This window comes from Ruditapes philippinarum, unplaced genomic scaffold (genome assembly GCF_026571515.1).
Source record: "Ruditapes philippinarum isolate M1 unplaced genomic scaffold, ASM2657151v2 ctg2226_1_1_1_1, whole genome shotgun sequence".
Taxonomy (NCBI): Eukaryota; Metazoa; Mollusca; class Bivalvia; order Venerida; family Veneridae; genus Ruditapes; species Ruditapes philippinarum.
In genome coordinates, this window is record NW_026853784.1 from 1 (window position 1) to 25,849 (window position 25,849).

A 25,849-nucleotide genomic window follows, 5' to 3' on the forward strand; every position below is an offset into this window, starting at 1 on the left:
GATTTTTTCACTATATACTATGTTTGAAATTTTGTGAACGCAACTCCTCTTAAACCGGATGGCAGATTTTGCTTAAACTTCCAGGGATGAACAACCTTTTATGTGTAGATGGTAGTAAAGGAAGGAATTTTTGCTGCGACCAAATTTAACAGAATTATGGCCCTTTGTTGATTTTTAGTTTTTAACTTGTGGCACATGTAGTCAAAAAAATATTTGACCTAGAGTCATAAGATTGTCAGAACAGTGGCATGTGGGGGCATCCGTGTCCTTTGGACACATTTCTAGTTTGACTTAGAATTTACGTTAAAGTTTTTGTAATACCTCAAATATTTTCAAAGTCCACTGACATATGCCTTTGAAGCTTTGCACACTTGTTAACTATCATGACCCCAACCTGTAAACAGGAGGAGGTATCTGTATTAAGCATTTGGCAGAATAATGCCCTTTTTTAACTTAGAATTTATATTTAAATTTCGCTACCACCTCAGATAATTTTATATTCTATTGACATATGGCTTTGAAACAAGTTGAAATTTTAAACTCTTCTTTGAGAGCATAATAGGACTCTCTTCAAGGCCTATAACTGTTACATGGATTTAAAGAAAAATGTTGCCTTTTTGTTAACTTAGAAAATTTTACATTATCAAGGCTTTTTTTACTATCAAGCACTAAGAATAGTCGAGCGTTGCTGTCCTACCGACAGGTCTTGTTTGATATAGGTCTTCAACAATAACTCGAGTGCTTGGCTTTCAAGATTGTGAAAAATAACCCCAAATTGAAGTGTTTTTCACTCAAATTGGGCTATAAATATTGCAAAAATATTTATTTCTGAGTATATTCTTCAAAATTTTGCATACCTTTCTGTTTTAAATGCCTAAGCTGACCTTTATAAGAAATTCAAATTTGATGTTTTAGACCTCAGTGAAGTTCCTTTGAAAATTTCCTTCTCAACAACTGTCCATAGCTTTATTATTTCACGTAGTCTTCATAAGTTACATTGATCATGACCCCGAGGTCAAAATTGGGTCACTTATGCAGATAAATGTATAGGAAAACGCATCAAATCTTTTAGTGGTGCTCTTATTCACAGCATAGATGTACACTCATACTTTGAAAGGGAGCTTTAGGTCTTCTCATGGCAGATTTTTAAGTAATTACTTTAGGCAAGGCTGGCATTTATTTTATGCTTGACACTGTATTTCATTCAATTATCACTTTGCTAATGGTTTATGATGGGAAAAGTTAGTTACCTGCAGGAAAAATAGAGAAGAAACATTAGTACAGAATGCAGGTGCAACCAGTCATTGCTTCACTGAAATACTGCTGAAAATGATTTAATTAAACTCGATATATCATAATATCAATGACCTTGACCTTCCAATGTCAAACCTTAGATTGTCATAAGTTTGTTATTTATTCACAAATTTGATTTACCGTAGACTTGTTAGTTTTAACCATGGGGCAATAAAACAGGATTTCAACATTTAGTTCATCATAATCATCCCCTCTGAATAACTCCCCTTGAAACTTTTGATTCTGGAGAGCTTTAAAGAAAAAAATGACAACAAAACGTACTGTTATCACATAGTTTTATTCATCATGAATAAATTATAACATTACATCAGCAAATAGACTACAGGTTCACCATGACAATGACCTCATTCATTATATAAACACTTTAACATTCAATAACAGATAACATACATTCTATTACCATTTGCTTATATAGCATTCAATAACAAATAACATACATTCTAATACCGGGTCATTCAATAACAATAACACACTTTCAACAAATACATCATGTATTTGTTCTACCTGTATTCATTGTAAAATTACCCATCAAAAATATACTACACGTTGATAGGGCGTTTACCACAACTTTTTCGTGCGATGTCAAAATATCATACTTCTGACCGAGACACCATATCTTTCTGTCATACAAAATGGATGTCAAGTCATACAACAAGAAAACAGATGATAAACAGATGAAAACAAGGTAAAATCTTCGAATTTTTCATTCTATTCTCTTCAATCAAATAAAACATACTTGTAAGTAGGACTTTAATTCTACAGTAACTTATAAAGTTTAATGCAAATGAAAACAATGCCAGTAATTACCAGTCTAACGTACAGAATGAAATGCAGTTTTAGAATTCAGTGTTGTGCAGTGCTCTAATAATCATGTCACACTATATTGTGTGGAACTTGAATGTATGCTTAATCAATATATACGAGGGATGATCAAAAATTAACCGGACTTTGTAAATGATTCTTTACCTGTTAAATAAATTTACATAAAGATACACAGAAAATATAACAGAATCTTACCCCTGAATTATACAAAAATACCAACAAGAAATATTAACAAAAAAAAGTTATGCTGTTATTGGCATGTACATGTAAAGCAATGCGGCGCACAGTATAACTTTGAAATTGACGTTAACGACGTCACAAGCGAATTTTCGTTAACGGAGTAGCTTTTTACTCATTCACGGAGTTGGCAAATATTTGGTACAGTTATGTTGTTGATGCGGCGGATCCACTGCCTATATATATTTCTGTACAAGTGGGTATCATATTGTATTGTAAAAAAATGGATGATGATAAAGAGCTCATGTAGTAACGCAAACTTCTGTAACTTGATTGTTGGAAAAATCGCACATGTAATAAACTATATTATGTATTATAAATAATGTAAAACAATGTTGCTGAGTGATAATGAATTATACATAAGAAAAAATAAAAGAATAATACAACTATGAACAAAATTGTCATTATTTTAAAATAAATAAAACGCATAGCCGATTTTGAACAGTGACTGTCTAATTGTTGACACAATTTCTCCATAAAAATACTGCGTAAAATAAGAAAATAATTGATACTATTGTAAACCAAGAATACAATATTATACAATTATTGACTAGTGAGCCATTGAATATGATGTGATATTCACCGGCAGATGACATATCGCCTCGGTCATCGCCTCGGTCAATATGACTTTCTGCCGGTGAATATCACATCATATTCAATGGTTCACTAGTCAATAATTGTTTTATTATATGAATAGGCTAAGAAATTAACAAAATCACAAAAGTGCAACCTTATAATTATACATGTACAAATTTTGCCTCGTTGAAGCGCGGGAAGAAAGACGCACGTGTTAGGCGTGCAACGACTATGCGAATGCTGCGCATACAAAAATAATTCAAGTTTATACTCATTATTGCGATGTAAACCTTAAGTATGATAGTAAAGTATTGATATTTTAATTGAGAAATATGCCATAAAGAAAAAAAAGCAACAATTATTTTTTAATTAACACGCGTAATTAACAGTCTACGGTGTATGATCATTGAATATGAGTCTCAATCTATTTTTAGACTGGGAAAATCCAATTCAGCCAGTGAATATGATACTACACCCAGGAAATATGATTTTATAAAAAGTTCTGTTGACTACTGTTTGGACCAATGAGATTGCAGCTATATTTAGATCATATAATAAATTTAATTAATGCATTAACTATTATCATTTTAAAATCCTTAGAGTTCACTGCACCGTCCCGTAATTACTGTCGAACATCGTTGACAATGTCCGCAGTCAATCAGCCGTAATTTTTCAACGTCTTAGTGATTGATGTCAACAACGTCCTAGAAAATTTCTTTTTTCTGTCTCTCCCTTACTTGTTTTCTATTTCTATATTACCCTTTCTTAATTCTTTATGCTAATCAAAAAATATGCTGTGGCTTTCTGGAACTTTCCCCTTGATAGCCATAATCTTTTTCTACGTTTTAAACAGTTTCTCGTCTTACTTTGAATAATTTTTTCTTATTGATTGATTTTCGTGACATTCCGACGACATAGTTTTAACGGGAGTTTTTTATTAACATGGGACGTTTGAATTGTGATTGCAAATATAAATATGGTTTAAATGAAGTCATTTTTACCGACAACGTCAATGATATGGTTCATGATGTTTTGGCGTATTTTGAAATCTTAATGTGCCATATTGTTAAATAAACGCAGCTTAAGGCGCCTGATGTCAAGGCGAATTTACGCACTGCGCCGGGTGTGCGTTACCATGGTTTTTGAATTCGCTGTTACGGACAAGCTTTTTGCGTTATCAGATTAGATAAAGCATCAGTTTAGAGGTATTGTTTTCCGATTAAGTGTGATATATAACAATAAGTGATAGGTTGAAAATTCTTCAATTGACAGTCACAGTCCGTTTTATTTTTGATCATCCCTCGTATATATATATGTTGTTATAGCACAGGTTTTTGTGACAAGTATGAGTCTTATTGAGGTAAACACGACCTTTTGTAAACACTTTCTTCGAAGTATGTGATGTTGTGTGATTTGTGTTGTGCTAGATTAACAATAAATTGTTCCAAAAATCGAAGGAATAATTAAAAAGTTGAAATAATTTTGCAATGTCTAGCAGTTAGATATTTTAAAAGCTATTCCTAAAACTTGATTGGCCCACCATTACTATTTTGCACAAAAAGATACAGTGTCTCGATCTGCAGTATGATATTTTGACGTTACGCTGGCAAGTTGTGGAAAACGACCTATCACCGTGTACTAGCACATTTACTATTTAGCCAAGATGCTTAAATATTTATAATCTGAGTGAAGTATAGTATAACAACCTTTAAATGAATATCTTAAGATTGAGTGAAAAAAGAGAGATTTCAGTAAAGTTAGAAGTTTGTAAAACAATTTAGTCTTGAAATAAAGATGTCACAGTGTATGCTATGCAGGTGATGAACAAACATTTGATGGTTCAAAAGAGAAGATGTAAAATACAGAAATCAGAAAAAAAAGAGCTGTCCGTAAGACAGCGCGCTCGACTTTTTTATTGCTTGCCAATAAAAAAAGTTTTTGCAGTAAAAGGCAATACAAGAATCTCTGTATTTTTAAAGTGAACAATGGCCATGAGCATTAAGATATTTAGTGAAGAATTATTTTATTATGACATAATTTATGGTAAAGTGAACAAGTGGATAGGAATGAATTTTTTTAGATTTTTTAAGTTTTTTAGTGCTTGCCTATAATACAAAACATTGACAGTTAAGGGCCATAATTCAAATAAAATCTTTGACAGAATTACCTTCTCCTGGACATGTTTGGGAATCATGATTGTAAACAAGTATTCCAACTTTCAAATTAATATCTCAAACAGTTCAGTCAAAAAGTGGACTGGTACTAAAAACTTAACCAAGATTCTAAGTCGATAAAAGGCCTTAATTTTTAAAACAAATCCTTGACAGAGTTACCTTCTCTTGCGTACAGATGGGGGTAATGATGTGAAATAGCATTAAAAGTTTCAAAGCAATATCTCAAAGGGTTAAGGCAATAAGTGGATTTTACCCATATTCAATGTATTTTCTAAGTCAAAAAGGGGCATAATTCTGTCAAAAACCTTGACAGAGTTATGTCCTCTTGTCTGTTGATGAAGGTCGTGATGGTAAACAAGTATGGTCAGTTTCAAAGCAATACCTCCAATGGTTTTGAAAATAAAGTGAGGTGGTACAAAAAACTTAACCAAGCTCAATACACTTTCTAAGTCAAAAAAGGGCCATAATTCTGTCAAAAACCTTGACAGAGTTATGTACTCTTGTCTGTAGATGGAGGTTATGATGGTGAACAAGTATGGTAAGTTTCAAAGCCATACTTGTAATACTTCTGAAATAAAGTGGGGTGGTACGAAAAACTTAACCAAGGTGTGACGCCGACGCCGACGCCGGGCGAGTAGGATAGCTCCCCTTTTCATAGAAAAGTCGAGCTAAAAATCAAAACAAAAAAATAATCAAGATGATCTTGATAAAAATATATATGATATAGTCATTTTTTAATGAAAAAGTGAAGTATTTCAAAATAAAATATTGGACTTACTTAATAAAAAAACCCAATTTAACCTGAACACTTTCATGCAAAATAACAGACCAAATGCTTGTCACCAAAATAGATTTTAAAAATCTGACTGACATAACTTGACAGAAAACTATGTAAATAACACATGAATTATTTGATATAGTTATAAAGTTAAACAAAGAAGTAATTAAAAAATAAAGATTAAAATAAAATAGTAAGTAGTAGAAGAATACAGGGTATAAGTAGTCCCATTATAAAAACATACTCCATGTAGAGAAACCAAGAATTAAAATTCAATTTAAAACATTATTAAAACTTATTGCACACTTCATATACATCAATATTACCTAGACAATGTTATATATATTTTACACATAGATAATTCATGTATTGTTTGTACACCTTGACAATGTTATATATTGTATACCATTCATATAAGCTCTGTTCTGATTGGCCGAAACAGCATGTAGACCACTTAAGGACCAGAAGACGTGGTGGATTTATCACAAAGTGATATTCAAAAGATAAACATATTTACTCTTATTACTTCCAAACAAAACAAAAAAGTAAAATCGAGTAGCTATTAAGAAAAAAAATCTTGTCAGATTTAACAGATGTGCAAGTCAGCTTGATATACAGGTGGTTGCTTCTACCTTTATTGCTACTTGTATCTAGCAGTGTCAAGGGGCAATATAAACACACACATTTATAAATATATAACGAAAAATTATTAACTAAAATTCTATCATTTCTTAGTGAATCAACGATGTTGCTCAGTCAGATATCTAACAGCATTTTGGACATAAATTACCTGATTTTACTTTAATCAATTTTATGTAAAATTTAAACAGAAAAACTAGACATGCTTTGTAAAGTTAAGGGTAAACTTCTCTGTTTCCACCTGAGCTGTCATCTTTTGTATACTAAATGATAGCAAAGATAAGACAAAAATTCCACGTCTTTAAACATAATCATATAGAAATGTCATATCCACTTTATGCTGATGGAATACTATAACAATATTTACAAATTAGGACAGTATCTACATTATTTAAGCAACCTAGAACATTGTCACCAATAAGTCGGTATGAAAACTTGAGCTGTGTATGAAAGACTGTTACAATTCATTTACAACACAGAATACATATAGTTTCCTCACATAATACTGAATCCATTCAACACAATGTTGCTATGTTACAATATTTAAGCTATACACGTTCTCACATGGAAATCAACCCTGTATATATACCATACAGAGGAAAATAGGCACAGGATATAGTATATATTCTGATTAACATGTATCTTTGTATGAAAATATAACATTTCAAATATTAAATGGAATGGTGATGTATATACCCACAATACAACTTTGTTCTACAACACAGTTTCTGTCACATTAAAACTTATACATTTATCAATTATATATTACACACCAGTCATGTTTTACTCCTGTCCCAACTCTTGGAAAATATTCAGCAAAAAAAAATCAAAAAAAAAAATCCTGCCCTGCTTAGGATAATAAAATATCCAGCTATGTTCCCTTAACTGTGTCTATATTTCCCAAAATTTTCACTTGAAAATGAAGCTACTGCATTGAAACAGAAAGACTGGGACAGCTGCAAGGTAAATTCACATCACAATATACCCTCCCATACCCCCATCCTGGGGCCTGGATAACAAATGACTGGTGCATTACAATATCATACGACCAATTTTAATCAAAATACAATGTTTGCAGCTCTTGTATTTTTATATCCAAAAAATACTAACTAACTTTATTTTTCAACAATATTCAAATTGCTTAATAACATCTATTTATCAAGTTAATTTCTCTAATCCTTATTTTTTCTATTTTTTAAAGCTATTTTTCATGATGATCTGACAGTGTCACTTGACACCAGACATATTTTTTAAATGAACTGATAACAACATAATACCTGTATATTACCTAGCGTAAGTTAACAATTAGTAGTGAATTATCTACAATTTCTACCTTCAAAAGGTCAACTACATATGAGCCGCATCACGACAAAACCAACATAATGGGTTTGCGACCAGCATGGATCCAGACCAGCCTGCGCATCCGTGCAGTCTGATCAGGATCCATGCTGTTCGCTATCCATTTTTCTACTTGTTATAGGGTTTGTAAGCGAACAGCATGGATCCTGATCAGACTGCGTGGATGCGCAGGCTGGTCTAGATCCATGATGGTCGCAAACCCATTATGTTGGTTTTGTCATGATGCGGCTCAATTATAGATATAATCATGACAATTTCTAAACTACATTCTACAGTCTGTTATAACACACTATGTGAAGAAATTATAGCTCTGGCCACTCTGTATGTAAAATCTCACTTACATTCCTCATCATTATCAACATATTAATGTACATGAACACTTTAACTTTACTTCAATCAGAGAAGTTTATCAAAATTCAGAAGGCCAGATTGTTAAGGGTACTACCTACTTTATATCTAAATTTAAAACTAGCAAAAAACCACTCTGTTATGAACTTTATGTTTTGTTACAAGCAGAATATAAAATCACAATATTTTGAGCATTTTGCCTTGATCAAAGTCTTTACATAAAGTGATATTTTCATATTTTCTATTATAACTAAAAATGCAGTTCTTTAACTATGAATTGAAATTACAATTAATTTTTTAATAATAAAAAAAATCTAGCTTAGCATGCAGATCACTTTCACAAAGATATTCCCAAAATAGTTACATAAATACAGTTATAATGAAAATGTTAGAGCTTATCACAAATCAGTGTATCATCACATGTTCACCTTTCTGTTAATGGACTTTTCCTGCTTTCTATTCGGACATGTTTATTGCGGGTTTGAGGGATTTCAATATAATTGAGCAGGCAATAACATAAAGCCTGGGTGAGACAGTGTGGATAAGCAGACTGGCTTGACTCAACAATGATAGTATAGTCAAGTCATTGCTGTTGCTAGCATTATAAAGACTAAACATCTTCTTTTAAAATATTACAGACTCTTGCCTTTAACAGTGATTAAGATAAACATCTAAATGGCAAAAACCAGAAAAAAGATAATTTAACAAAACAATATCATGATCTGTATTTTAGTCCAGTGATTCACAACAATGCTACTTGTCACTTTTGAAATAGTAAATAACCAACACTTTATTTAAAATATAAAATATATCATCTTATTTTTTTAGAAGTGTTTCTAGGATAAGTGTGAATAAATTCGAAGATTAGTTTAAACAAATAACAGTTACTATACAGAATTAATTTTGACTGTTATTTGTATCTTCAGCATCACCCTCTGGATCATAGATCTGAAATAAAAACAAAAATAGTTAAAGTGAAATAATCTTATTAATACAAGACATTATCCAGTTCTTTTCTTTATTCTTGGTTAAACACTAGAAATTTGATTCTCGTTCATTAATATAGAAGAAATCTCACTTTGAGTTTGAAATGTTTTTTATAGATTCAACTGTTCTGGTGATGGTAGTGTTAGTAGTTTACCCTCCGAATCATGGCAGCAAGCCACTTTGAACAAGATATGTTTGTAAAACATGTATGCCCCCTATCGGCAGCCAATTAGTCATATGATCAGGTTATTATGCATGACTTCTAACCCAGTGAACAAACAATTAATAAGGGTTATCTAGTACCTACTGGTCATGGCTAGTCACAAGGTAATAATTATTGTGACCCCATAGATTGTGTGCAGCAATTTAAGTTATTACAAATCTTACAAATAATATATGCATAAATTTTATGAATCATGTAGGCCTCATTAATGACAGCCAAGTTATTATATTACATAAGACCTTCAAATGTGTATACCAAAAGCATTTTTAGTTTAATATAAAAATATCAACAAAGGCAACTTGAGTTGTTGAGTTATTGGTCACAAACCATCATTAAGTACAAGGTCAATATGACATTGACCCCTTGACCCCAAAATCAATAGGGGTCATCTGCTTGTCATGACCAATCATCATACCAAGTTTGAAGTTCCTAGGCCTAAGCATTCTTTAGTTATTGATCAGAAACCGTTTTTACCTACAAGGTCAATGTGACCTTGACCTTTGATCCCAAAATCAATAGGGGTCATCTGCTGGTCATGACCAATCATCATACCAAGTTTGAAGTTTCTAGGCCTAAGCGTTCTTAAGTTATTGATTGGAAACTGTTTTCACCTACAAGGTCAATGTGACCCTGACATTTGACCCCAAAATCAATAGGGGTCATCTGCTGGTCATGACCAATCATCATACCAAGTTTGAAGTTTCTAGGCCTAAGCATTCTTTAGTTATTGATCGGAAACCGTTTTTACCTACAAGGTCAATGTGACCTTGACCTTTGACCCCTTGACGCCAAAATCAATAGGGGTCATCTGCTGGTCATGACCAATCATCATACCAAGTTTGAAGTTCCTAGGCCTAAGCGTTCTTTAGTTATTGATCGGAAACCGTTTTTACCTACAAGGTCAATGTGACCTTGACCTTTGACCCCTTGACCCCAAAATCGTTAAGGGTCATCTGCTGGTCATGACCAATCACCATACCAAGTTTGAAGTTCCTATGCCTAAGCGTTCTTTAGTTATTGATCAGAAACCGTTTTTACCTACAAGGTCAATGTGACCTTGACCTTTGACCCCTTGACCCCAAAATCAACAGGGGTCATCTGCTGGTCATGACCAATCAACATACCAAGTTTGAAGTTATGTAGCTCAAATGAAGTTTCATGTATGTCTGCATTTGTTTTTTATTTCAGCAATCAGATAAATACATAACTACAGCTTTGTTTTGCCAAAAGTCTAGATTACTTATTCATTTGTTTGGGTTCAAAACTGTCACGGTCATAAGATTACTTTCCAACTTTACTGGTGAAGGAAGACTTCAGGCTCTAAATAAGATACAATTTTAAAATATAAATAAAAACTGACCTTGGCAAATGGGTGATCTCTGAGCTGACTTGCTGTCCAACGTTTATCAGGTTCTTGTTCGAGACAGTGCACAAGGAAATCTTTGCCTTCATCACCAAGGTTCTCAGGGGCAGGGGGAGTCTCCCCCATACCCAGTTTAAACATGATCTGGTAATTACTCTCTAGCTCATGCCATGGACGCTGTAAATAATTTATCCATTAATCATTTCTTTCACTATTCCTTTCATTCATAAACAACAATGCTGTACTTGATCAAATTACCATAGCTTCAAATGCTGTGCTATACATCACTAACAGTTTTAACCAATACAGCTTTATGTACTTTTTAAATGAAAACAAAGAAAATTAATCAAACACCATAATCCATGAATTTCTAAATAAAATTTTAACAATTTTAGTTCATAAAAGAAAGATGCAATTGATGCAGAAGAAAATCTAATCGATGCTTGGATTTGAACACACAACCATGATCTTACAAAAATAACATTGCTTTAGACCACTGAGTTAAAGAATCTATGCCTTGCTGCAGGTGTCAGAGGTGGTATCTATAGGTTGATGTACTGTAAACTGTAACACAGTATAAATACACACAAAATGATGCTTACTTTTCCTGAAGACATTTCTATCACAACACAGCCCACACTCCATATATCTGCTGCCCTACCATGACCCTCTTTGTCATTGCGAGTAATTACTTCTGGTGCCATGTATGCTGTCATAAAACAAAAATTTTAAATATACACTATTTACAGATAATCTCATCTTTATTACAGGCAACATTTTACAGAAATTTTGTCGTGTTTGCGAACAATGCATTAAGAAATTAATTAATCATGACCTAAAATGCTTCTGAACAATGATGTTTTCTTTATAAAAACTTCATAATCTCTCTCAACTTAAAACATTATAAGCTGGCTACCTTTTCTGAATTTAGACACCAGGCTAATGTATGAGATACCGTAGAACTATTAATAAATTAATACACTGCTTTGTTTTCGTAAGTCACATTTAAATTACATAATCACATATATATTATAGCAATCAAGTAAACTATCAATCAAAATTTCTTTCTCAATACTATATACTGATCCCATTATATAAAATTATCCATTAATGCATGTCCCTATATTAATTCAACAATGGAACTGCTGTATTGCCGAGTGGTTAAAGCGTCAGATTAGTAAACCGTGTTGGACTGTTGTTTCAAACCCATCAGGGGCAAGCTGTTGTTTCCTAGAGCAAGAAATTTTACTTAGTACAGGTTGTTCCCAGGAACAGATTCGAGTGTTTCAATAAGCTTACAGCTTCCAACACAAACTAAAATAAATCAGAACAAGCAATTATCATAGTATTGCAAGCAATCCATAAGTCCCCTACCGGTTAGAACCCCATCAACATTCTGAAGGGCTATTGGCCATTCACTTATGTTTCAATTTTTCTCTATTTTAAGTAAACTTGTTGGAAAAGTTCTTTAAAAGTGATCACAGGAAACAGTTTTTATGAACAGACAGACAGACAGATGGACTGAAGGACACTCTAAAGTTAATATTTGAAACATCCCTGTTACCAAAATATAACATTTTAAAAGCAAAATTCTTAAAGAGGAGATAAGTCTTGAATTAAAGATGCAATTTCATAAAAATTTTCAGGTCTTTTTGACTTATCACAAATATTGTTATATTTGCCATGTTTTAAGCCTATTTGTTGCCAAGGCAACTGATATTTTTCAAAATAGGAAGAACAGATAAGACATGCATAATATCAAGACTGCTATCTACCCATATGTAAAGTTTCATAAAAATATTTCCAGTACTTTTTGAGTTATCACTGGATTCAGTTTATGTGTAAAATTTGCCATATTTTCAGTATATGTGTTGCCATAGCAACCAGAATTTTCAACATAGGAAGAAAAGAAAAAACATGTGCATAATCTCAAGACTGCCATCTACCCATATGTCAAGTTTCATAAAAATATTTCCAGTACTTTTTGCTTTATCACTGGATCCAGTTTATGTGTAAAATCTGCCATATTTTCAGCCTATTTGTTGCCATAGCAACCAGAATTTTCAACATAGGAAGAAAAGAAAAAGACGTGCATAATTCCAAGACTGCCATCTACCCATATGTCAAGTTTCATAAAAATATTTCCAGTACTTTTTGCGTTATCACTGGATCCAGTTTATGTGTAAAATTTGCCATATTTTTAGCCTATTTGTTGCCATAGCAACCAGAATTTTCAACATAGGAAGAAAAGAAAAAGATGTGCATAATCTCCATACTGCCATCTATCCATATACCAAGTTTCATAAAAATATTTTCAGTACTTTTCAAGTTATTGCGGGATCCAGTTTTGTGGACGGACGGACTGACAGACGGACAGACGGACGGACGGACAGACGGACGGACAGACGGACGGACAGACGGACGGAGGGTAAACCTAAAGTCCCCTCCGGTAAACCGGTAGGGGACTAATAAACTAATGGAGATACATATGAATGAATTACCTGTGGTGCCAACGAGAGAATTCACCTCACCAACCATGGTTGTATGATTCTTTAACTTAACAGAACATCCAAAATCACCTAACTTTAGACAACCACTTGATGTTAAGAATATATTGGCCCCTGTAATTAAACAAAGTGAATATATCACACCATATAACTAACATTAAACATGCTTGTAACCTAATCATTATCACACAACTGCTCAATTTCACTTATTAATTTCACAAAAAAAAAATCAGGAAAAAGTCATTTCATTCTTACCAATGGAAATACATTGCAAAATTCAGGTATATTGAAAATTATAAGTATACATTACAAAATGGATGCATTATGTAGAATGAAAAAGTACTACATGTACAAAATATAAGCAACAATTTTCATAATACACATGTAATTGTGTTTTTATGTATAGTGAATATTAACACTGTTAAGTTGAAAGTGAATCAATATCAGATACTCCACAATTAGTCATAAAGAAAACAAAACTTTGATTTTGTTAATAAAAAAATAATAAATCCCCACACTGGTCATGCCCAGCAATAGTTGTAATAGACGTGTATACTTAATTATAGATAGACAGACAAGCATGTTCCAATATATCAAATCCTCTAACTTTTCTGCAGGGGTATATTGATTTTTTTTTGATGTTTTTATTTACTTTGATTAAACAACTTGGCTGGCATGAAGGCCCAAACGTTTCATGCAGTACTACCTTTGATGTCTCTATGAACAATGCCATTATCATGGAGCACTTGTACGGCTTTCAATAATTCCTTTGTGTATAGACGTATGAGATCTTCAGTCAAACCCACCCTCGATACCTCGTCTATAGTTCCTCTATCACAGTACTCCATAAACACCAACATCTCTGTCTATATACACAATCAAAATAATCAACTATTGAAGTACAAGAAAAACAATAAAAGTGGAACAAACAATCAACACAGGATAAGTTTTAAGGTTTATTTAATGATGATAACCGACGTTTCGACTCTCACGAGTCTTCATCAGGGTTATAAAATATCAGAATAATATAAAAATCATTGTCAACTATTGAAGTAGTACTATACAGTACTAACAGCCTCATAGCAGTGAGTTTGCAAACATTTAAGAGACTGAAGCCTAAGGCAGAGGTCTGTTCAATGATTGGGGCTGACTAGGAGGTCACTATAATGCTGAGGTCCAAAGGACTATGTACTACTTCTTATATTATACCACACTTTATTAAAATATAAAGGTTTAACTCCAACAAGAAAGTTAATCTTATTCTAATAACAAACATAATTTCCAGTAAAATTAATTAAGAACTATTGGCAAGCAGCTTACATAATGGGCATTTTGCAAAATATCAATTGCGGTTACAGACTGCTAAATTTTAGCAGTCAGACAATAGTAATAGCTCTGATGGACTACTGACATCATTGTGAATATTATATCATTCTAAGGCAAGTTGACACTTATTTAAACCAAGAAGGAACAGTTATGTAAGGTATAATATAACAGCATGGTTTAATATATTAGACATATATATTGAAACTTTATTGTCATAATTTTACCTACATATCAAAATTATTTTCAATTTTTTTTTTTGCTTAATAAAATAACCAGTATTGAAATCCAACTAATGTCATATCCAATCAGCTGCAGCTTTAAACAGCTGAACTAAACATTAAATGTACAACACATTCTAACTTAAGCTTCAATAGATCACTAATAAGTCCTCTTTCCTGATGGATCAGTGATATCACATGACCATATTTGGTTGAGATCCAAAGGCTCAAACCTAAAATCTTTGGAATGACAGAAGCAGTGTTTGAAATTAGCAGTAGTCCTTTAGCCCCCAGACTACTAAATTTCTCCTCGGGCTACCAACTTTTCACAGTAACAAGCCCGACCAGGCTACTGTATTTTCAGAGACAATATAAACAACTGTTTTGAACAAATGAATCATGCTAGTGAAATGTCTTTTGGGCTAGTGAATATTCCAATCTGGTAGGCCGACCAGCCTAGTCGATTCAAATCGCAATTTCTTACACTGCAGGAGGATTCTAAAATTTATTGTATGTAATGTTTGTATATGTTTTTAAATATTTCCAGGATCTGTACGTATATAACTATCATCAGAAACTGTGTATAAAACAATATAAAACTTACTCTATGAACTTCTACACCGTAATATCTAACTAGATTAGGATGATTGATTCCCTCAAATATCTTTATCTCGTCAATAATCTCCTTAAAATGATACTGCATGTCTGCTGTTGGGAACTTCATCTGTTAATACAGGTAATTTATATATACACAGAAAGCAACATGATAAATTTAAATCGAGAGATCAAACTTAATATAGTCCTATAAAATTACAAAATAAAGAGCTGTCGGTAGGACTGTGTACTTGACAACTTTCAGAGCTTGATAGAAAAACAAGGCCCTGGATAATGTAAAGTTCAATAAGGATCATAATTCTATCAAGGTATGGGCCTTTGACAGTGGCATAGTATTATGCTCTCAAATAAGTTTGTTAAGTTTCAAGCCATTCCCTTTTGTAGTTTTGGAGATAACAACTTGTACTAAACAAGAGCTGTCACAGGAGACAGCGAAGCTCGACTAATAAAATACTGGACGCAGTAAGGAAGACAAAACTATGAAAGAAAAATCAATTATGTATAATTATGTTTTAAGTTATAGTAAAAAAATAACATTGTTAACATAAATTCCAAGATCAAGGGAAATAATTCTAGAAATAGTCTCACTAGAGTTATGAACCTTGTCACACAACATGTGTGTAATGATAAGAAATATATGTTTGAAGTCTGAAGTAGATACCTTAAAAAGTAAAGAAGTTATATATAGTATTTCTTAAAGAAAATCCAAAGTTCAAAGAGAGAGAAATCTGTAAATATTGCTTCAAGAGTTATGAACATTGTCACATAAAATGTAATTGATGATATGGAACAAGTATTTGAAGTTTGAGGTAGATACCTTTAAAACTAAAAAAGTCATAGTAAAAACATTTTTCTAGTAAAATATTTTAAGTTTATGGGGAGATAATTCTTTCAACCTTGTCACATAAGATGTGGTTGATGATAAGGAACATATATTTGAATATTGAAGTTGATACCTTAAAAAATGACAAAGTTATAGTGAAAAATATTTTACTGCACCAAAACTTTAATCTGAAATCTGGACACGGACGCCGACGCCAATGCAGATACCTGGGTGAATACAAAAGCTCTCCCTATTCTTCAAAGCTTAAAATGGAAATATACCTATAGTCCTTTATCTCCATTTAAATTAATTTCAATGGGAAAATTTCTTATCTCTTAACACTGTAGAAAAAGAATTTGTTTGCATTTGAAGATTTTCTCCAAAATAAATATTCACCAAGTATCATAATAATATAGAACAAAGAGAAAATTCACAAACAATTATCCTGGACAATAAGCTCAAAATATTCTGTGATTATGAAGTGTGAAACAGTAAAACACCAAGTGAAAATTTAAAGTTAAAGGATGCATCACAGCATTCAACAATACAAACCTCCTTCATGGCCATTAGTTCACCAGTGTCCATATTGACAGCAGAATACACCTTACCAAACTGACCTTCACCTGATGTATAAAACAAGATTCTTATCAATAATACATAATGTACATAATGATTAAAACAAACTAGACCTATCACTGAAGGTGATTAATAGCCCCACCAGCAACTTTGACTTTCTGAAAAATAAGTAGTCTGAAGAAAAATTTGAACACAAACTATCAACTGTGTACAAAGAAATATTTCAATTAATTGTAATCCCAACTGGGGTCTCCAAATAAGCTTGCTTTTCATAAAGTTTGATTACAATATCTCATTCCTAACTCTAGTTATTGTCCAGAAACCATTTTTCTACTTTTAGTAATGTCGACCTTGACCTAGATCCAAGGGGGTCCAAATGCAATACCAACCCAGGTCTTCATATAAGCTTGCTTATTTCAGGAGTGGAGTTTGTGGCTATTGTTATAATGCATACTTTTATACAAAGTTTTAGTTTGTTTTGGAAGCTATAAGCTTATTGAAACACAAATCTTTTCTTGGAACCAACCAGTACTAAGCACTGTAGTACAAAGCTTATTACTGGAAATAATGTCTTGACCCTAACTGGGTTTGAACCCACTTGGCCAGCAATTCTTAGATTACTAGTAAGACACACTAACCACTCTGCCACACTGCCACTACTGCATTGATTACTTAATATTATAATGACTTATTAAGATTTTATCATGACCTTTATATACTGTAGATATTATAATGTAAAAAGTTTGGTCCAGCCAAAGCAAATTTAAACTTTCATATTATAGTTATGCGAGTTCATATAAAATATCGACATACCAATTTTATTGCCTTTCTGCCAGTGGAAGTTGACTTTTCTAGTGTTGATATGGTAACTGACTTCTTTATGTTTTGTCACAGAACCGATGACCCGTTGTTCACGTAGACGTTTATTTCTCTCCTCCTCTATCTTATTTATTGCCGCCACAATACGAGTATGTGGCTTATAGCTGAACACATTATGACTACTGCACAGGGCGCTGTCTGAACCTGACATCATAAAACATGAACACATTATGACTACTGCACAGGGCGCTGTCTGAACCTGACATCATAAAATATGAACACATTATGACTACTGCACAGGGCGCTGTCTGAACCTGACATCATAAAACATGAACACATTATGACTACTGCACAGGGCGCTGTCTGAACCTGACATCATAAAACATGAACACATTATGACTACTGCACAGGGCGCTGTCTGAACCTGACATCATAAAACATGAACACATTATGACTACTGCACAGGGCGCTGTCTGAACCTGACATCATAAAACATGAACACATTATGACTACTGCACAGGGCGCTGTCTGAACCTGACATCATAAAATACACATTTATGACTACTGCACAGGGCGCTGTCTGAACCTGACATCATAAAACATGAACACATTATGACTACTGCACAGGGCGCTGTCTGAACCTGATATCATAAAACATAAACACATTATGACTACTGCACAGGGCACTGTCTGAACCTGACATCATAAAACATAAACACATTATGACTACTGCACAGGGCGCTGTCTGTACCTGACATCATAAAACATGAACACATTATGACTACTGTACAGGGCGCTGTCTGAACCTGACATCATAAAACATGAACACATTATGACTACTATACAGGGCGCTGTCTGAACCTGACATCATAAAACATGAACACATTATGACTACTGTACAGGGCGCTGTCTGAACCTGACATCATAAAACATGAACACATTATGACTACTGCAAGGGGCGCTGTCTGAACCTGACATCATAAAACATGAACACATTATGACTACTATACAGGGCGCTGTCTGAACCTGACATCATAAAACATGAACACATTATGACTACTGCACAGGGCGCTGTCTGAACCTGACATCATAAAACATGAACACATTATGACTACTGCACTGGGCGCTGTCTGAACCTGACATCATAAAACATGAACACATTATGACTACTGTACAGGGCGCTGTCTGAACCTGACATCATAAAACATAAACACATTATGACTACTGCACAGGGCGCTGTCTGAACCTGACATCATAAAACATGAACACATTATGACTACTGCACAGAGCGCTGTCTGAACCTGACATCATAAAATATTTCATCTCATGAACATTTCTCTGATAATTATAAAAGTTATTACATCTTCTTTGAAATTTAATGGAGTTGAGAAGTTCATACTTTAATTATCAATTATGTTCTAAATGATTTGTCTTTAACAGATATAATACCCACTAAAATGTAACATATAAAAAGTGTCCTACATTTCAGTAAGAACCTGACTGACAATTACAAACATTGAAATATAACTTAAAATGACTAAATTCATAAAGCTCTGCATTCATTTAGAAGTGGTATCCATGGATAATAAATAAACTCTCCATTCAATATTTTTTTTATAAGTGTATAAAAAAGCTATATAACTGATGAAAAAATTATTGTTTGAGTTTTAAAAAAGTATAATTCCAGAATGCTTGTATGAAATAAATATGGTAATTTATTGCCTTAAAAGCAAATGGCGCATGCACAAAAATCATTGCTAAACGGATAAAACCCTGCTTAAAATAGCAAAATAATATTTGGTTCTGGAACATTTTATTCTTTTTACATACATTATTCATGTGTATTAAATAACAGAGACATTCTATGTTACAACTTTTTCGGGAATCAACCATATAATAATGGAACCAATATAATTTTACTGTTGATAAATTTTATTAAAATATTTCATAAGATATAGATTTATACACTTCTAAAACAAAAATATATGTTAAAGAAACATGATTAGACTTAGATACTTTACTGAATTTCTTAGTTGAGATGTCAATAAAAACAGTATGCTCTATGTTGACTATGCATTTAATAAGAGTAAGAACATAATGAATGAAAATCCAATATAATACTCTGTAGTCAGCAATTTCCCTTATCATGTATATATATATGCCATGTTAGGTAAACGATTCCATTAATAAGATGATTATCAAAAGAAGAACATTAAGAATATAGACCAAGGTACATGTAATCTTGAAAGTATCTTTTATTTTAATTGCCCCTTTTCAAAAATTAAAAAAGTTTAGATTTTTTATGTCAAGAAAATATCAAAACATTATCTATAAATGTAATAAGTTTCTGAAGTTGTGTAATTTTAAAGGAACTCCACTTGGGTCAAAAAGCCTAAAAACATAAAATTTGAATTTCTTACACAGATCAACTGAGATTAAACAGAGAGATATGTAAAACATATTTAAAAATATACTCAGAATAAATCATATTTTTGTGCTATTTTAACCCAGTTTGAGTTTAAAGTGTTGCAATGCTTTTCAATTTTGCATCATTTTACACAATTAGATAACCATTTTGGAAAATCAGAGCCTGAGTGAGCAACTGATGTGAAATTTTGCACACAAGTCATTGACCTAGACCTACATCAAATGGAACAATAATCTTGAAAAATAATTTTCCGTTCTGTAACACCAAAAAAACACCTCAATGCAATCACTTAAATGTAATATAAATTGGGTAGAACATATCAACAATACAATATTTATATATTAATCATGCAACACTGTAGAACAAAAACATGCTAATTTCAGGCACAAAATGATCACATGCAAATATAAATAAGATGCTTAAACTTGTAATTTATTGGACAAATCATTTGTACTTATAGTCAAGCTTTCTATTTAGTTTATTCCAAGCTGAACTGAAAAGCAGCATGGCAGACTTGAGATAAACAAGCAAATTCGTTGAATTTATATCCCCCGCCGAGTACTGGTTATTACTAACACAACAACTGAAGACATAAGGCTATATTTATACATTTATCATGGCATAAACAGTAATATTCTTTGTACTTGATAAATGTTCAGGGCAATAACAGAGCCATAACTCTGTGTTAGATAGTAATATCTGGACATGCCAATGAGATGTAAATTGCCTTTGTGTATCCATGGTTGCCATAAAGTTTTGTTGAAATTAATACAGCAGTTGCAAAGAAATAGCAATATTGCTCTATATGAATACTACATAACTAATCAAGGGCCAAAACTCTGAGTTAAAGTGTCTGACCGGAACAAGGCGACTATATGCACATCTCCTCTTGGTATTGAAGGTTCCCATAAAGTTTTGTAGAATTCCAGCCAGTAGTTACAGAGAAGTAGCACGGAAACGATTTTTGCTGTATTTGCATACTGCACAAATAATCAAGGGACATAAAGTTTCGTTGAATTCCAGCCAGTAGTTGCAGAGAACTAGTCCGGAAACGAAATTCGGACAGACGGATGGACGGACGGACGAAAGGCAGATCTATCGGCGGCGGATAAAAATAGCTGAGTGGACTACACCTAACTTTGCAACATAAAATAAAAACTTGGACGTTTCACCAAATTTTAAAGCAAAATCTAAAAATATTTCCAACCTTTATCATAAGACAAGAGCTAGGAAATTATTTTAACTGTTAGATAGCATTGAAGGCAAACTTGAAATGAATTGGTATGTTAAAGATATGGCAGCAAAGCATGTGTAAGAAAGACAAAATGTATTTAAACTAGAACTAGACATTAAATATTTATTTGAACATTGGATGCTTAATATAAAATAATAATTATTTTGTTTGTTTATGAAATAAAAAGGTCATTATAGTGATAAAGATTTAGAGATAGCAAACTGCCTTAATTACATAATTATGTTTTAATTTTATCTTTTGTAGGTTTAATTCAAAATAGAATAAAGGTCTGAGTAATTGTGCAGACAAGTCAGCCACTCATAAGCTAAGAGTTTTTTCTTTTCCTTTTTTTTCTTTAAATCATATAAATCACATGTAAAGATGATCTGACAGATAAAGTGCTTTACTAGTATACCTCAGGCGCCCCTCATTAGGCTATTTCAGGCACAAGTTAACACCAGAGTAAGATCATAAACCTTCTTTAACTCTTTGACACTAAAATTTCAGAGATGGACTTGTCCATATTAACTATTTATCATTTTTAGGGAAATCTAAACTTAATAATGAACAATGCAGACCATTGACAGTCTGTTCTGTGCTGATCATAGTCTACACTGGTTGAATGTGTAGAATCAGCTGCCAACAGCCAACAACCAGAGTTAAGCCAGTTATACAGCATCCACAAATGAAAGAATTCAAAGTCCCAAGTGAGATACAAACCAACATTGCTGAGGGGCAAATGATGTTAAGTCAACAACTTTAACCTTTTTAGATGCTGTGTAATATCAACTTGTTTTTAATTTCATTTGCAACAAATACTCATTAATGTCTAGTCCTGAAAGTGAATAGTAAACTGATAAAATTACTACAAATTAATACTATAAAAGAATGATGACACATTTGGTGTGTGACATTACCTCTATGGCGCCTGTGCACATCCATGACTATACCACCATCTTCTCCATCATGAAGGTCAACTTCAAGGTTAGTATCTGACACACGCTTCTTGTTGCCTAATAGCAAGTGGGGCATGCATTAATGATCAGTGTTAACATTAAAAAGTCTAAATTAAAATAACATGATATGAGAAAAATGAAAAACATTAAGAGAATACTGAAAAGAGATCTATGGCAAATGAAAATGTAACAGCCTTATGAGTTCAACTGAAATGAAAAGATTAAAGACATTCTGAACGCAGATATTTACTGTTTATGACCTTCTAGGAAGGAAACCTAGACCAGATGTTTTTAAGGACATGATGATATGCTTGCTGACTGAGAAGTCTGAATTAAAGACAATGTATGTTAAAGAATCATTTGCAATCATTTCAATGCAGCAAGGAAAACAAGATTACAAGTCCCGCTGCAAAAGATTGTAAAATTAAAGCTAATAACATTCACACTTGAGAAACTTCTGCAGTGAAGTTTTAGTCTCATTTTTGTCAGAAACATTCATAAAAATGTTGAAATAAGTATTTTATACAGGGAAATATACATATGTATGATACATTAAACCTTATTTTTCAAGACAACACTAGTCAAGTACAACACTCAGTTACACATAACATAAACTGTGACGATATCTGTGCTGTCAGGTATATTGTAACTCATTGTGCAGAAGATATATGTTCAATATCCTAGTATATGCTCTTAACGAAAAACTTCAGTCTAAGATAGGCAACTATAGTGAGTTCAGGCAAGGCAAAAATGTATGAAAAGTGTGAATACCAAATATACCAGATGTAATGTCAACTTTACATAGCATGTGCTCTTGATTAGGAAGCAAATCAGTGGGACACACACACACACATACACACACAATCACACAGTACCAAGCTAAAACAGGTCACAATATAAGGGTGATAAGGGTATTACCTGGGGACTCGGGTATGTCCCCATTGTCCAGAGATGGTACGGAGTGAATCACTCTAAGGGCTAGTGGTACAAACAATTAATAGTTAAATTGTGAGTCAAATATTTTATATTCGAAATAGTTACGATCAACAAAATTATTTCCTTGTTTCCTTTTAATTCAGTAATGAAAAAACTTTTTCTTTCAACCTTATGTTAATAATAGAATATACTATCAAAACAGTGGTGTTATATAGACATATATTCACAGATTCTCGATAAAACATTTCTTTGAATGGATCGAACTATTCACTATTATGGAAACAGTAACATGATATAAATGAAATCGAGACAACAGTGCTATTTCAATAGTGTCTTGATAAAATACCATTATCATAGGCTTGCACTACAATCCAGGTATTGTCATTATACACAAATGATTTAATACACAAATGGTTTATAAAGTATGAAGACTAATTGGACATTGAAATCGGTAATTGTTTATTCTCTTCTAAAAATATATTATTTTAAGGTTTATGAATATTTTGGCATAAAAACGTTTAAAATAAATCAAAGCATGATTGGAGAACAATGATTTTTTTCCCAGTTAAATGAGTACTTTTAGTTGCCGTTTCAGCAAAGCAGCAATATCTTTGTCTGTGGCCATTTACAATCTCATAGAAAAATAGCTAATATACTTACGAGACAGAGAAGCCGCTGGGGCAGACTGGGGACTAGTGGGGTTCTCCTGGACTGATTTGGAGGATTGAGATCGCGGCATCTTGCCTTCTAAGTGAGAAGCTGGCCAGGAAGGATATCGGCTATACTGCTGACGCATAATATAGTTGTCACCAGATGCCGCACTTGAGCCTCTGATTGAAGGTGATCCTAAATTATAACAACAAGATAATAGCTTTAAAATATTCTAAACTGTTATGATATTTATGATTGTATCTGAAAATCTTCTAATTCAAAATCAAACCTCTTAAGGAAAATTAAAATGGAAAATTAAAATATTAAAAGTGCAAATATATATCGTTATAACCAGATATCGTTATTTCCGACAGGAAAAAACTTAAAAACAGAACATGGAAGTGTTTGATTAATATAGGGAAAAAATTGGAGAAAATATGTTTTGAATCCTACAGTTTATTGTAACTTCAATTAAATGCATATTATGTGACCTCGCACATTTAAACAATTCAAAAACAGCCTCCTCAACCTTTCTGGTACTAACATGTCTCATTCTTTTCTTGAGGGCAAGAAAGATGTCAATTCATAAGCTTTTACTCCATAGTTAAACATGATCTACCAGCAATAGCTAATTGCTTTCAGTACTAACATTTTGAGATGCACTATCTGTGTCTCTGTCAACCAGTCATTTCATTTTTAAACAAGCAATTATCATAGTATTGCAAGCAATCCATAAGTCCCCTACCGGTAAGAGCCCAAGCAACATTCTGAAGGGCCATCATGGCCATTCACATGTTCCTATTTTAAGTAAATTTGTTGAAAAAGTTCTTTAAAAGTGATCACAGGAAACAGTTTTTATGTACAGACATACGGACTGAAGGACACTCTAAAGTTATTTTTTAAACATCCCTGTTATCAAAATATAACATTTTTAAAATCCTATCATGATTGAAGAAGTTGGAGTAAAAATTACCAATTTCTCAAAAAAAAAGTCTAAGTTCAAAAGGGGCATAATTCTGGAAATAGTCTTGCTAGAGTATTGAACACTCACAAATGTTGAGTGATAATAAGAAACATTTATATGAAGTTTGAAGTAGATACATTCAGAAAAAGAAGTTATTAAAAAAAAACAATGTTTTTTTTATGAAAATTTTAAGTTCAAGGGAGGTAATTCTGATAAATTTTGTGCTAGAGTTGTAAACCTTGTCACATATGATGTGGTTGATGACAAGCAACTTATATTTAAAGTTTGAAGAAAATACCTTAAGAAATAAAGAACTTATAGTGAAAAAACTTAAAAACTAGAATCAGAAATCTTGAAATTCAGTCTATTTGTTGCCATAGCAACCAGAATTTTCAACATAGAAAGATAAGAAAAGGATGTGCATAATTTCCATACTGCCATCTATCCATATATCAAGTTTCATAAAAAAATTTTTAGTACTTTTTGCGTTATCACTGGATCCAGGTTATGTGTAAAATTTGCCATATTTTCAGTCTATTTGTTGCCATAGCAACCAGAATTTTCAACGTAGGAAGAAAAGAACAAGAGGGCCATGATGGCCCTGAGGTCGCTCACCTGTATATAGGCCCCCCCGGGCCAATTTTTACCCAAGGGCTTTTATTTGTTTATTTCAACAAACTTGGTAGATACCCATAAGAAGATGTTTCATGCTAAACATCTAAGTTCTAGCTCATTGGGTTTTTTAAAAGAAGATTTTTTAAGTTTTTACTATACACATATAGTTAAAAACAATGACACCCCTGGGGCAGGGCCAGTTTTGACCCCCGGGCTTTTATTTGAACAAACTTTGTAGATATTTACTTAAAGATGTTTTATGCTTAATATCTAAACTCTAGCTATTTGGGTTTTTTCAAAGAAGATTTTTAAGTTTTTGCTATACACATATAAGGAAAATCAATGACCCCCGGGGCGGGCC

At 32.7% G+C, this 25,849-nt stretch overlaps 1 protein-coding gene across 4 annotated transcripts in view; it reads right to left on the reverse strand.

Annotated features, from left to right (window-relative positions):
* Positions 1-6,722: 6,722 nt before the first annotated feature.
* LOC132737868 (mitogen-activated protein kinase kinase kinase 4-like) overlaps positions 6,723-25,849 on the reverse strand; it is a 36,140-nt gene continuing 17,013 nt past the window's right edge. The window contains exons 15-25 of one of the 4 annotated variants that reach the window (XM_060725233.1): positions 23,919-24,104; positions 23,241-23,300; positions 22,284-22,379; positions 17,699-17,908; positions 16,862-16,932; positions 15,476-15,595; positions 14,034-14,193; positions 13,322-13,441; positions 11,423-11,529; positions 10,818-10,997; positions 6,723-9,195 (exon numbers count right to left, since the gene is read on the reverse strand). In XM_060725233.1, coding sequence (XP_060581216.1) covers positions 9,145-9,195; positions 10,818-10,997; positions 11,423-11,529; positions 13,322-13,441; positions 14,034-14,193; positions 15,476-15,595; positions 16,862-16,932; positions 17,699-17,908; positions 22,284-22,379; positions 23,241-23,300; positions 23,919-24,104 — 1,361 coding nt within the window. In that variant the 3' untranslated portion in view covers positions 6,723-9,144. Of the gene's footprint in view, positions 9,196-10,817; positions 10,998-11,422; positions 11,530-13,321; positions 13,442-14,033; positions 14,194-15,475; positions 15,596-16,861; positions 16,933-17,698; positions 17,909-18,290; positions 18,401-22,283; positions 22,380-23,240; positions 23,301-23,918; positions 24,105-25,849 lie in introns of those variants that run through there. The other 3 variants (XM_060725234.1, XM_060725237.1, XM_060725238.1) reach the window with 3 other exon arrangements.